The sequence below is a fragment of the Mesoplodon densirostris genome, chromosome 12 (genome assembly GCF_025265405.1).
Source record: "Mesoplodon densirostris isolate mMesDen1 chromosome 12, mMesDen1 primary haplotype, whole genome shotgun sequence".
Lineage (NCBI taxonomy): Eukaryota > Metazoa > Chordata > Mammalia > Artiodactyla > Ziphiidae > Mesoplodon > Mesoplodon densirostris.
The window spans coordinates 83,721,607-83,736,233 of record NC_082672.1 but is presented as its reverse complement, the minus strand read 5'-3'; the positions used below and the strand labels follow the sequence as shown (position 1 = coordinate 83,736,233).

Below are 14,627 nucleotides of genomic sequence, written 5' to 3'. Positions count from 1 at the left end.
AGTCTGACAGATGACTTGAAACATTAACTTTATTGTTGGCATCAACAGGTAGATGACCACCAACCAGGTTCCTATTACTCTCTCTCCTAGACTCTGGAGACAGCACCTGAGGGAGAGGACAATGTACCATCTTATGGCAGACAGAGTAAAAAATAAGAAAGGAAAAGCCAGGGCTGGGCTTCCCTGGTGGCGCAGTGGTTGGGAGTCCGCCTGCCAATGCAGGGGACACAGGTTCATGCCCCGGTCCGGGAAGATCCCACATGCCGCGGAGAGGCTGGGCCTGTGAGCCATGGCCGCTGAGCCTGTGCGTCCAGAGACTGTGCTCCGCAACGGGAGAGTCCACAACAGTGACAGGCCCGCGTACCGCAAAAAGAAAAAAAAAAAGGCAGGGCTGTTCATGCCCAGCTCGCTGTCCCCAGTACAACCTTTAAATACCATTCCTTCCTCAGGGAGGAGTGGGTCAGGGTATCAGGAAACAGGCAGAAGCTGCTCTTGCAAATACTCTCAAAAGGAGGGAAGGCCTTACTTTACGACAACGTTAAGAAGGATCAAAAATGGGAAAGAGCTGTTCCTTGCACATTTCTGATGATGGCCCAGCCATGCTTGACAAATTCTATAACATATGGTGAAAATCACACTTGTGGAAAAATGGAGAGTTCTTGGGGAGAGTATTTTGTAACAGGGAGTTATTCCAGTGCAAAAACCTCTTGTGTAGACTGTCCCATTAAGACTGCAGTAATTTATCAGAACACATAAAAGTATGATTTGCCTCCCTGATCATCTCAGGTATGGCTGGCCAACCTGGGCTTCACCAGTCTGACTGCTCACCTGTTCTTAGGCAAAGGGGGTGGAGGTCTAATTAGAAGGCACTGAGGGGACTTCCCTGGTGGCACAGTGGTTGAGAATCTGCCTGCCAATGCAGGCGACACGGGTTCAAGCCCTGGTCTGGGAAGATCCCACATGCCATGGAGCAACTAAGCCCGTGCGCCACAACTACTGAGCCTGCACTCTACAGCCCGCGAGTCACAACTACTGAGCCCACGTGCTTCAACTACTGAAGCCCATGCGCCTAGAGCCCGTGCTCCGCAACAAGAGAAACCACCACAATGAGAAGCCCGCCGACCACAACGAAGAGTAGCCCCCGCTCACCGCAACTAGAAAAAGCCTGTGCACAGCAACGAAGACCCAATGCAGCCAAAAATAAATAAATTTAAAAAAAAAAGAAGAAGAAGGCACTGAGGATTATGGGGGCAAAATCTCTTTTATTTTGGGCCCCGTAAATGATTCATTCACAATGAAAATATAATAAAATTGTACAGGGAACCTCAGATCCTCCTTATGACTGGAACATCAGGGGAATAGCTCTGAAGCTGATACCCATGGAGCTGCTCCACTGACTCTTACAGAGTTGGCTGTGGGATTAAGAATGGATTCTAAATATGTCTGATTCACCTAGAGCAGTGGTTCTTAACAGGGAGGGGGGCATGGGGACTTTTCCTTCCGCGAGGCATTTGACAACGTCTGGGGATAGTTTTGTCACAACTGGAGGTGATAGTATTGGCATCTAGTGGGCAGAGCCCAGGGAGGCTGCTGAGCATCCTCTAGTGGACAGGACAGCCCCTCAGATAAGAATTACTTGGCCAAAATGTCAGTAGTGCTGAGGGTGAGAACTCCTGCACTAGGGTCTGAAGAGCAGAGTAGGATAGGGAACTATCAATACTGTAAGATTGGGTCCAATTTAACAAACACGTACTGAACACCTGCTTTCTTCCAGGTGCTGTGCTAGGGACCAGGGACTAAAGAGATGATCAAGGCATATGGTCCCTTAAAGATCGTATAGCCTGGCCGGAGAAACAGACACAAAAAGCCCTGTAATAATATTGATAAGATCTCTTTTGGTTTGAGATATGTGCGCTCTGCAGGTTCTGAGATTCTCCCTATATTTCGTACCTCTTGGAAGAAGAGGATTGTGGGTCCTTCATATACTTTTCCTAGAAATGTACTTAACGGCAAGCCTTAAAAAAAAAAAAAAAAGTTGCAATGAGGATAATTTCCTCCTCCCAGGGGAGGAGTTTGGTACACGTGCCTGCTGAGCTCTTTATTTTTCTGAGATTAGGCCAGATGCTATTCTCTTTCTTTCTGAGTATAGGGCTTCACTGTCTCATTGAAACAGTGAGTTTGCTTTCCTGAAAGGTTAGGAACGACACATATGTTCACAGATAAAAGGCCAGAGGCCAGAAATAACTGCAGCCCTATTGTGGCTAGTTCATAAATCCAACTGGCCTAGAGAAAATGATGGCATGGGGAACATGGCAGAGAAGAGCAGATTCCGTGTCCTCCCCCACAGGTAATAAATCATTAGACCAATGCAAACAAATTATTTAGAGTCCTCCGTAAATGAAATAAAATATTAAGCTCTTTCCCATGTTTGCTTCCTCAGCTGGACAGACTTGAGGAAAAACAGAAGGAAACCTACCGGCGCATGCTAGAGCAGCTACTGCTGGCCGAGAAGTGTCACCGGCGCACGGTGTACGAGCTGGAGAACGAGAAGCACAAGCACACGGACTACATGCACAAGAGCGACGACTTCACCACCCTGCTAGAGCAGGAGCGGGAGAGGTAACTGCGCACGCGCGCCCCGGGCCACGCTCTCGTCCTGCCCCTCCTGTCCTGGATCAGATTTCCACCTGTGACTCCGCGGACACGTGCCCGGGGTCTAATTCCTAATTTCCGAACGGTTTGCAGAGAGTGAGACAGACTTTGCTTGGAACTATTGATGTGAGCATGTTGGGGGTTCGTATAAATACGGCAGCACATTCCCACTAGGATGTGAAAAGCCAGAAAGCCACAAACTAAGGGAGCTTCTGTTTTAACTTGATCAACGAAGCGCCTACGTTTGAAAAGCCTCTCTACTAACTGCCTTCTATTAGAAATAATATACTTTTTCTCTTTGGGGTTAAAATGCACTTATTCAGTGAGACAAATTATCACCATTTTAAATGAATCCTATTCATTCTTAAAACGGGTATAGAAAATCTTACTACTTGGTTGTGTGTGAATTACTTATGACTAGAATTACCTGCTTAACTTTTTCAGGGTTGCATAACTCTTAAAACTCCGTGTAAAACAGAACAAAAATTCAGCGTTGAGCCTTGAACACTGTAGGTAGTTTTCTCAGACCAGGGATTAGCACATTTGAAGCAGGGACTTCAAATTGAAACGCTTTGTGATGAACTCTTTGATACTCTCCAGTTTTTCAGCATCTTCTTTTTAGCTTATTCTCTCCTTTTCCTCCCCTCAGCTGAATGGTTACATCTGTGAATTCCACAGTCTTTGAAACCAATGACATTGAATCCCGATGCTTTGAGTTACCAAGCGTGTCTGCTTCTGTGTTTAGGACTTGCAAATTAAGAGCCATTGGGAAAGAGCTTCACCAGTCCCAGCTTTGCTGTATCTAGCTACAAAAAGGAGATCTGGTTTTCCCAGATTAGTTTATTTGCCAGAAAAAGTTACCTCAATAGGAAAGTAAATAAAAGCGTGAAACAACAGGTTTGTGTTAAATTTTTAAGTTATTGGTAATGTTTACTTATTATTGGACTTGGTACATCTCTTGAGGAAGGAGAAATGGAAAAGGGAGCAATGGCTGCAGTGTTATGTACAGTACCCTCCACTTATAGTTTCTTTAAGTCTGTCTTCTGCTGCTGGAAGCTCGGGTTTATCAGCTTCTTGTTTGGACAAATAGATGGTCCAATCTGATATTTTGGGGCAACCAAACAGTGAGAATAAACTCTACTCTGCAACCTCCATGAACTTTCCAACCTCAAGCATAGGTATTGCAAACAAGGTTTTAATGACGGTGTAAATTACATATATCTAGGTGTCCTGTGTTGGAATGTGGTCAGGTAAGAGTAGCAACTTGTTTGATATTTTTTAAAAGATCTGAAATCAAATAATTTTAAAGAACCAGCTGTGTGAATTAATATTTTCTGATCACTTTGTAAATCATTTGGTCTAGAACCAGATATGTCTGCCTTTTCTACAATTTCCCACCTAAGCTGAGGTGAATTCACCTACAGAGTGGTAGGTTTAAATGAAGTATGTGGATGGAGAGACTGTACTTACCCAGCTGTTTCTTTTTCTTTCTTTTTTGTTTTCCTAATATTTGTGTACTGTGAGAATAATTGAAATAATAACACTTGATGGAGAGCTCTATAGTTCACAAAGTACTTTTATATTCATTATACAATGAGCCTGTCCCAAGTGTACTTATTTACTAACTTCATGTAGACTAATTCAAGACTAGCAATTCCAATCCCCTGCCCCTCCTTTGGAGTTGTTTAATTTGACTAGGGCAATTACACAATGATTTCTCCTGAGCAAAGCGCTATGTAGGAGGTTTTAAAACTCAAAGCAGAACTTAAAAATTATATATATCATGATGCTTTTCATACTTTGATCAGCACTGCCGAGATATGTCACCAGATGTACATGTTTTAGATAAGAATCTTTGACTCACTAAATATCCAACCACTTTAAGATTCTGCAACAGTAGTTTTGACTCAACAGGTTATACTTTAGTGCTTTATATATTTTCCTGTCAACGTTTTTGCCCAGGCCACCCCCCTGACTGACCACCAGTGCACATGCTGTGGGCACATGCTGACCGAGACTCGTTATGCTAAATTAAACACCCTCACTAGGACCCTGATAACTGAAGTTGGCATCGCTGAATTTCTCTGCATTCTGATCTGAGGTGTCCACAGTGACTGGCTTTGCTGAGTTCCCTGGGCAGTGAAGCCTTTAGGATTTTCTCAAAGGTCAGGCCTGGGCCTCCTGCTGCCCTTTGGAAGAGGCCCTGCTAAATCTGCTTTGGGTTAAATCCTCTTTTTGAAGTAAGCGGTCATAATTAGATGTACTTATGGGGGCTGGCAGTTTGCTGACCCCGGGGCTTTCTTTCCCGTGGGCAATGTCACCAGGGGCTGGTCCCCACCAGGACCTGGGCCACGGCTCAACCAGGCCCCAGCGCCCCACTCGGCCGCAGCCCCTGCAGGGGAAGCTGGGCTATTGCCGATAGAGAGCTGGTTTTTCTGAGCCCGAGTGGGAATTCTGGCATAGACTATTCCAAGTCCTTTGTTTGCCTCTTTGTTTTGCACTCTCTTCCCTCTTTCTCCGGAAAAGTCCCTTTTGTGAAAAAAAAAAAGAGAGAGAGAGAGCGCCAAGAACTTTCCTTCAGAAACATTTCCCTTTATTTCTCTTGTGAGCATGACTCAAGGAAGGAAAAAAGTGAGACGAGACAAGCCCAAGTTGTTTGTTCCTTGTAATCACCCAGTTTCTACTGGGGGTGTGACTCTGCAGGCTGCCTCTACCTAGACAGCTTTCTGATTTGGTGGCCATGGGCGGACGGGCGTGCAGACCCAGGGGACCCTCCACACAGGCAGAGCATCTAGGCTCCGTTCTCTTTACTTGTCCTGCTCTGTAAGGGTTTCTCACGTCCTCTGGAAAATGGTTAAAGGTAATAAAAAGGGACCCAGGCAGACAGGATCAGTAGCTATCCAGATTCAGATATTTGATGAAACCAGAAATCCTTGGCTTTCAAAAAAAAAAAGCCTTGGTTTGACTAGTATGGCAAAAGACTTCTGAGTTCAGCCCTTTTAAGTCCCTCATCCTACAGGTTGGTTAACTGAGGCCCAGAAAAATTATGTAGCTCAACTAAGACGACAGTGCAGGCCACTGGTCCAGCACTGTTGTACGAATGAGTCCCTTGGGCAGAATGTCTTGTTTTATGTTTTCTTCGTGTGGCGGGGGGGGCTCCCAACCTCCAAGCTCTTAACGTCCAAACTATGACACAGAATCTTAAAAGGCAGAATGATGGTTATTGGGAGGATATAAACAGATCTATTTGGACCACTGGTGTCTTTCAACTGTCAAGACTGGAGACGCTTTAGAACAGCATCTGCTGGAAGGAGCAGCCAGGGGAGTTGTTTTGGAGCGAAGTTTGAACAGCACACACAGTGTTCTATTTCTGTTGCATTCTGATGGGAGGCTGATGCTAGTTATGCGGGAGCTAAATAAAGCACCCCTCCAAGCTATCTCCTTGTTATGGCCACTCACCTAGACCCTGAAAGTGTAAAAACTAAGCATAAGTTATTTTTCACTTTTCAGGAGTTGTGAAATTCATCCTATATAAAAATTCCACACATTAAGTGCCTAAAATGGACAATATATTGTTCTGGGCTTCCTTTATGCTAAACCAAAAGACTGATCATAATCTGTTACCATCATTTACTGCTATTTATTTTAACAAATAGTTGTATTCCCAAATTAAAAAGTGGAAATAGCATGAAAAAATGCATTGGCTTAACTAGCATTGCTTAAAATATACATGAAAATATCCTTCACTGCAGTAATTAAGATTAGATAAAGAAAGCTCCCTTTCTAACTAACTGCTATATTCTGTTTGGTCCATATTTTGAGTCAACTTGACCTTAAAAGGCATAATTCTGAGCACATGAGATCACCTTCAGAGTTTATGCTTTATTCTCTGTATGAACTTCAAGACTTGTAATTTTAATCTTACACTTTCTCTAGGGCTGCTTCACGAATGTCAAGATAGAGAGAATACAGTTACATCAAAAAGTGCTTTGGAACGTAAAGAAGTATTTGAGGGGGATGTGTGTGTGTGTGTGTGTGTGTGTGTGTGTGTGTAAATGATGTGGGGAGGGCTGTCTAAATCTATAACTGAAGATATAGATTTGAAAGCTTTTGGATTCTATAGGCTCAGCTGGGACTGCATAAATAATTACATCATCATATAATATTGCAGCAAGCCTTCCAAGTATAGGGTCATTTTTTAAAAAACTACAAACCAGCATCTCGAGAGAAATCTCTTAACTTGTGAAGCAAAGAATGCAGGAACAGGGGCTTGATGGAGGGGAAACTCTCAAGCCCCACTTTGGTATTGTTCCTTTAGGCCTGGTGGCCTGTGGGACAGGCTGCACCAATGCACTTGCCTGTGGTGGGGATGACCGGTCAGAGCAAGTTTGTGAAACATTGCTCTAGCGGCCTGGGATCCTGGGAGATATCCTTGGCACACTTTATAGAAAAAGATGCACATCTGGTTCCCTGGCATATTTTCCCTAAGTTTCTCAGATTTAAATGCCTTATGTCTAAACTATCGCAATAAAATGGACTTTTCTCATTGGTAGCGTGGAGAAGCACAATAAAGTACTTTGTAGAAAAAGATTGCTGCTGATGTGTAAATGATCAAGTCTGATCATGCAGAAAGTAATCAGTAGGTGGAACATATCAGCAGGAAACAACGGAGCCCTCTTGTCTGTGCTTAGCCCTCAGCTACATGCTGCTCACTAGCTGGGCTAGATTTCATTGACCCCCCTGATACGTACACATCTGGTTTAATCCTTACCAAACTGTATGAAGTAGAGTTACTATCCCTATTTAGAAGATGGGAAAGCAGGTTAAATTCCTTCCACCAAGGTCACTTGCCAACAGTTAATTGGAAGAATCAGTGTTTGAACTGAGTGTCCTACAGTAAAAACAAACAAACAAACAAACAAAAAACTTTTCCACTTCCAAGTTCTTACCTTCTGATTGAAATGAACACTTCATTTCTCCAACGTCTGGAGGAAGAAAAGATGACTTGAAATGTTGGCTCTGTGGATGGCACATCCGTTCTGTTTGCAGGTTCAGGATTCAAATTCACAGACCTTTACCTGTCATTGAGATAAGCCACCTACTATCAATAATATCCTGACCAAGAAAATTGCTGACCAAGAAAATTGCTGGGAATAGACAGCTTCTAAAAAAGAAGAGGAATTAGAATTCAGAGACTCAATCACAGAAACAATACATTTTACGGTTGATTTTCTGAAAGAACGCCAGGATCAAACTCCACCTTCCAGTGGCTCTCACCCTTGCAATTTGCAAATCCCACTTCCTACTGGAAAATGTGATGGAAATGAAGGAGCCTGAGGTGATTTTGATTTTGCATAGCTAAGGTGTTTGTGTTGGGGGATGGGATAGGTGGGGACAGTGTAAAGGAAGTGGTGTTATATCTTACCTAAAGGGACCAGGCAATCGGTGACTGAAAAAGATAGCTTCCCAAAGTTGGAAGATGGGAGTTGGAAGACAGTTGGTCCTCTTAAAAGACCCAGGATATTAACATATCTACTATTAGCACTGTAGGACTAGGAGCCTGCTACTCATTCTTAACTAGACACTCCTGGATGAAATATGAACGAGCCCATTAAAAATGCCCTTGAGGTGCATTTCACCAGATCCCATCTGTACAAAACTGCTGAATCTTGGGTGGGTATGATCTTTTTCCCAAGCTTTATAGTGTTCTCATTCTCAAGGTCATTGAGTTAGCAACCTCTGATGTAAGATTCTTCAGAGTTTTAGTAATATAACTTTTAACAGATATGCCAGGGAAGATAGGTTATCTGATCAACATAATTTTCTAACTAATCAAAGGTTATGATATGAATTAATTTACTTTTACTGTTATGGAAGATATTTCTCAAACACATTTTACTTTTTTAAGAAAAATTTTAATATACCACAAAATCCAGTTAAGTCATATTTGAAGATTTCAGAATCTTGTAGTGCTGCTCTCTGGGTGACTCTGTATGTTACAACCTCAGGGTCTATTAGATTATATTCAAATCTAGATGTCAATTATGGTTGTATTTTATTGTTGATAGGATGGTGAAGATGTTTTCCGGATCTTAGGGCTTAACCCGGCTAACTGAGAATTTTAGTTGTTTAGATTCAACATATTTGGACTTTTACAACAACAGCAACAGAATTTGAACCAGGAAGGACTCTGATATTATACAAAGGGGTGGGATAATAATCAAAGAAAATTGGCCATAAGAAAGGGATAGCGTTGAAAGGGAGGTCTTGAGAGAAAACGGGCAAGGAACATATTTCACTGCTTAAGATTTTAGCATGTAAGAATGCCTCAGTCCTGGTATTTGACACCCCTTATTCTAGAAGAGTCCTAGGAGAGGTGAGATTAGAGGGCGGTATTTGGAATTTGAATGTGAGAGTTAAAGAGTGAGAGCCCGGTAGTGGGAGGTGGTCAGCTTGTCAGAGTCTCTCTAGTTCTGAACCAATCATTGAGTTGTTCTCTTTCAATTTCAGGAAATTGCCAGACAGTTCTGGAAACCCTAAGTACCTGACTCACTGCAGGGGCCTCTTCAGAGAGAAATAGAGGCAGCTCCTTTTACATAACTGTCCTTCTTTCTGTCACATGACTCTGTAAATGCTGGTCACAGCCAGTTAGCCCAGAAGTGGACAGCTGTCCTGGACAGAGGTCACAGAGGTCTCACACTCAGACACCCCAGGTGTCAGGCAGTAGCTGGAGGGGGCAGGTCCAGCTCTTCAGCACACACTGCATGAGCGGAGGGACTGCTGGGCTGCAGAGCTCCCACTCTGGCTGCCAGGGGAAGTCGCCATTCAGCTCAGGCTGACCGACCCCATTTTAAATTGTGGGTTCAGGGTCACCAATTCAGATTTTTCAGGAAAAGGAAGAACTCTAATTTTAGTAAAATCTTGTGAGTCAGTGTTCACTGAAATTTATAAAACAATGTGCAGTGAACAAAACTCATGGCTATTTAGTCTCTAATGTGGCTGGTTTGCAACCTTGATGACCTAGACGTTAGGGAGGCTGGGGCCTAGGAGGAAGCCTGGCAGGCGAACCCTGCTGAATAGTGTGCTCTGTTTGATGGTGACAAACTAGCTCCCTGAGACACTCTCTTGGAGCATACGAAACAGAAAGAAGTAAAGACAACAGAGGCCAAGAAAAAACCCAGCAGACACATAGAGATTCTGAGTAAAGAATATCTCCCTCCCACGATGAAGAGTGGCCCCCGCTTGCCACAACTAGAGAAAGCCCTCACACAGAAACGAAGACCCAACACAGCAAAAATAAATAAGTAAATTAATAAACTCCTACCCCCAACATCTTCTTTAAAAAAAAAAAAAAGAATATCTCCCTCACAGGACTGGGTTTCAATGGACACCTCTGTCTGAGGGCTGCCAAGCACTGGGTCACAAGCGTGTGCTCTAGGGTTACTAAGGCTGCAGGTGCATGCTCCACAGTGATGCACAATTTTCCACTTCTCCCTGGGCCTGATTCCCTCCGGGGTATTCTTTCTCAGAAGTCCCTGGGTGACTCTGTCCCTTACCACCTAAAGACTTTCATTCAAGTATAATATTGTTACAGCTTTGACATTTTCATTTGCCAGTGCTGTTATAGAAATTTACTACAGTATGATAATAATTGGGTTTTTTAACATAATTTTTTCTATTACCCTGTGACCTGGTCCTCATTAGAGCAGCTAGCCAAGAGCAATCACAGCTTCAAGGGAAACTTGCCGTAGCTGAAGGAGAGAAGTGAATAGCTTCTCTTCTGGATTCCAGAAGCAAAGATCTCGGAGTAGCTTGAGAAAGGACATATAATCAAGTTGATTCAATTTTTATCACCCCTCCTTTCCTGTTTAGATCAATGCTTCTTTTAAGAGAGAAACAAGACAGCAAGAGAGGTCTATGTCATGGGAGTAGCCTGTGCAAAAGAAGAGGCTCTGTTCTGAGCTTATTTGGGGTGTGGGGGTGGGGAAGGAAAAGTGGAGAGTAATATAAGCCCCAGATATATGGGTGTGAAGAATTTGAGAATGGAGCTATCACTAGGTAGAGTCCAAGGGTGTCTCAGTCTGCTTTGGCTGTCATAACAAAATAGACTGGGTGGCTTAAACAACAGAAGTTTATCTTCTCCCAGTCCTGTATGCTGGAAGTTCAAGATCAGGGTTGCCAGAATGGTCAGGTTCTGGTGAGGCCTCTCTTCCTGACTTGCGGACGTCCACCTTCTCGCTATGTCCTCACATGGCCTTTCCTCTGCGCATGTACATGGAGAGAGACAGTCTTATCAGGCCTCCAGTTCTATTAGATGAGGACCCTACCCTATGACTTCACCTAACCTTTTTACCTCCTAAAAGCTGTATCTCCAAACATAATCACGATGGGGGTTAGGCCTTCAATATATGAATTTGAGGGGGCAAATAGCAAAGGGCATGGCAAAACTTGTGGTTCTCTCTCCAATAACTCAAGAGAAAGAGAGTAAAACTTGGTGTCTGACGTGTCCAGTTAGAGAGAGCTTGATATAGCTTCAGTATCCTGCAACCCTAAAGGAATATCTAGATTTTCCCTGTGCTTCTGAAGGGCCATGGGAATAGCTGATTCAGGGCTGGCATGAGAACAGAACTGTGACCCATTTGGATCAGCAATCTGAGCAGGAATGCACCTGAGGCCAGAGACCACAGTGTGCATCTCAGAGAATGCCAGCGTGGAAGGATGATGCCTACGTGACCTCCCCCCCATCCCTGATGGCCCCAGAACTCAGCCCCAACTCCAGAAATGGGGTCCTGAAGCCCTAGAGTTAACCCAGGAGACCCCGACTTGACTGAGGAGTCTTTAAATTTACAAAGGAAAACCTTACCTGACTGAGTTTACCCAGAATTAACTAAAATAAAATAGAATGAGGCAGAGGTGGTGGCGGTCGTGGTGACCGCTAGCCAGTGTAAGATGACAGTGGCTCTGTGGGTGGCAGCAGGTGAGGTGGCTGAGCCTGGCCTGGTCCAAGCCGCCACTGCTGAAAGGATGACCCAAGCCAGGAAGCGGGCTGCTGAGCCTCGACGGCCTGCATGCTTGTAACTGCCCCAGCCAGACACACTCCTACTCTTGACGTAGCCATCCTTCAGTGAATCTACAGATGTTTTTTCTCAGGAGCTCAGCCTGACCCTACCTCAGTGATACAGGAGGAAAGACCCGCTGTTGTATTCAATCAATCAATCAATCAATCAAATAAAATGGAATGGGGGCCCATAAAAGAAACCTAGAGATATAGAAATATGAAGATAATTGTATTGCTTGCACACATGAGTTTGAGGCCTGCAGTTAGTACCCCCTTCGTTAGTAAAGTCATCCGGGTGTGGGCTAAAGAGAAATAATGTAGTATTGTGTCTGGTTCCAGAGTACTGAAGTTGTGCTTACTAATGTTTTGTGAAATTGAGAGGATCATCTGATCTAAGTCTAACCTTTCCAGCCAGTTAACTCTTTCCCTGGGTTACTCTAGCTACATGGTACCAGACCCCCTCAAAATCTGTAACCTAGAGACAGTTGTTTTCTCAGTCTCCTGCATTTCACTGGGAGCCAGAGAGCCTTGAATTCAAATGCTGATTCTGCCACTTACTAGACGAGTTAGATAACTCTTGGACAGGTTATCTAACCTCTCTGATTCTTGGTTTTTTTTTTTTTTTTTTTTTTGCGGTACGCGGGCCCCTCACCACTGTGGCCTCTCCCGTTGTGGAGCACAGGCTCTGGACGCGCAGGCTCAGCGGCCATGGCTCACGGGCCCAGCCGCTCCGCGGCATGTGGGATCTTCCCGGACCAGGGCATGAACCCGTGTCCCCTGCATCGGCAGGCGGAGTCCCAACCACTGCGCCACCAGGGAAGCCCTGGTTTCTTTATCTATAACCTATCTCATAGAGTTGTTTATGTTCATGAGATAATGAATATAAAGCCCCTTCTACAAAGTATAGCATATACTGCCTAAAGGTGATCATTTCTTCTGCTCACCTGTGCATCAAACACTAAGAGGAAAACTCTGACGGTTTCACTAGATCACAGTTTACATTTTCTCAGGCTAAGCTGTTCTGAGAACAATGCAAAGTATTGGAAAAGTAAACTATACTGTTGTCCCGGGGTAGTTGTTTTGTATTTAGATTGTAGGTAGACTCAGGAAAACTGAAAACCTACTACAAACAGAGAATTCAATAAAGTGAGGTGGCAGGGTACAAAACTACATAGAATCAATATTCAAACATCAATAGTTTTCCTATTTCCAAAAGACAAAATAATATAAACTATATTAAATATTAACTATCTAGGAATAAACTTAAGAATGTGAAAGATCTACATAAAGAAAGATTTGTAATGCTACCTAGAGATTTGAAAAAGATTGAGACCAACAGAAAGGCTTACCATTCTAGGACTGGAGAACTCAACGTTGTAAAGATGTCATCTCCATATATTAATCCACAGACTTAATGTGGTCCTAATAAAAACACCATCAGGTTTTTTTTTAAGCATCAGAACTAAAAGAAGTTATTCTAAAGTTAATATAAAAAATACACAAACAAGAATAGTCAAGGGGCTTCCCTGGTGGCGCAGTGGTTGAGAATCTGCCTGCCAATTCAGGGGACACGGGTTCAAGCCCTGGTTTGGGAAGATCCCACATGCCGCGGAGCAACTACGCCCGTGAGCCACAATTACTGAGCCTGCGCGTCTGGAGCCTGTGCTCCGCAACAAGAGAGGCCGCGGTAGTGAGAGGCCCACGCACCGCGATGAAGAGTGGCCCCCACTTGCTGCAACTAGAGAAAGCCCTCGCACAGAAACGAAGACCCAACACAGCCAAAAATAAATAAATAAAAATTAAAAAAAAAGGATATTGTAATCTTATAATAAATGACAGAAATTTGGATTGATAGCATTCATTGAAAAGAAAAATAAAAATAAAAGGAATGGGTGGATTAGATGATACCTCCAATTGCTTTAGGGTTATTAGAGTATATAAAAAAAAAAGAATAGTCAAATATTGAAAATGAAAAGTAGTAGAGAAGAAAAGTTTCCTATCAGGAAAACTAACAAACAAACGAACAAACGCAACTCATTTTAAAGCCACAGTAAGTAAAACAGTGTGGCACTGGTATATGAATAGACAGATCAATGGAGCTGATATATTTCTAGTAATAGATTATAGTAGATATAGAAATTTAATATATGTTAAAGATGGCATTCTAAATCAGTTGGAAAAAGCTGTGTCTCTTAGGAATGGCTATTGTTATAGTCATTTTTATGTATAGGATAGGTAATTTATTTGTAGACATGGGGACAGTTGACCATATTATAGCCAAGGCTATTTTTTTCTGTCCTGACCTATGTCAAGGGAATATTTAGCATTTACTTTTTAAGTTTCCAAAGGATAGATAAATCCCATGTAATAAAAAATTATATTTGAGAAATAAAATATATAGCAAGAAAATGATGACTTACTTTCTACAAAAAAAAGCAGTATTATGAATTTTAACCACATAAAATTTTATGAGGAGTAAAATATGTGGTAACTATTGGCATCCTTTGGAAGAAAAACTGCTATAGTAACGTTGCTGAGGTCATAAATTTACAGCCATTTTTCTATAACTTTGTATATTTTAAAAATGAATACATTAAAAGGAAGTGACAACACATTTTATATAGTGAAAAGAATAAAAGCTTAAGCCCAACTTGGACTGATTTACTAGAATAACCTGGGGAATAATTATTTTCTTTCCCCAACAGCTGCATAAAACAATGAGAAAAACAACTAATCTAAAGATTTGTACCAAGTAGTGTATCAAATTGAGTGATTTAAATGCATGTATTTTTCAGAGAAGTTATTATGGGTTATTAAATGGAGTCCAGATACAAATTCACTTATTTAGAAAGTCTAATGCAGATTGGCTTATAATTTTTGGATAAAAAAGTTGATTGTAGGTGGTACAGTATATGTA

At 42.6% G+C, this 14,627-nt stretch overlaps 1 protein-coding gene across 1 annotated transcript in view; it reads left to right on the top strand.

Moving 5' to 3' along the window:
* The window catches only part of FILIP1 (filamin A interacting protein 1), a 185,189-nt gene that overhangs the window by 139,850 nt on the left and 30,712 nt on the right, over positions 1-14,627 (top strand). The window contains exon 4 of the mRNA XM_060115132.1: positions 2,441-2,619. Coding sequence (XP_059971115.1) covers positions 2,441-2,619 — 179 coding nt within the window. The remainder of the gene's footprint in view (positions 1-2,440; positions 2,620-14,627) is intronic.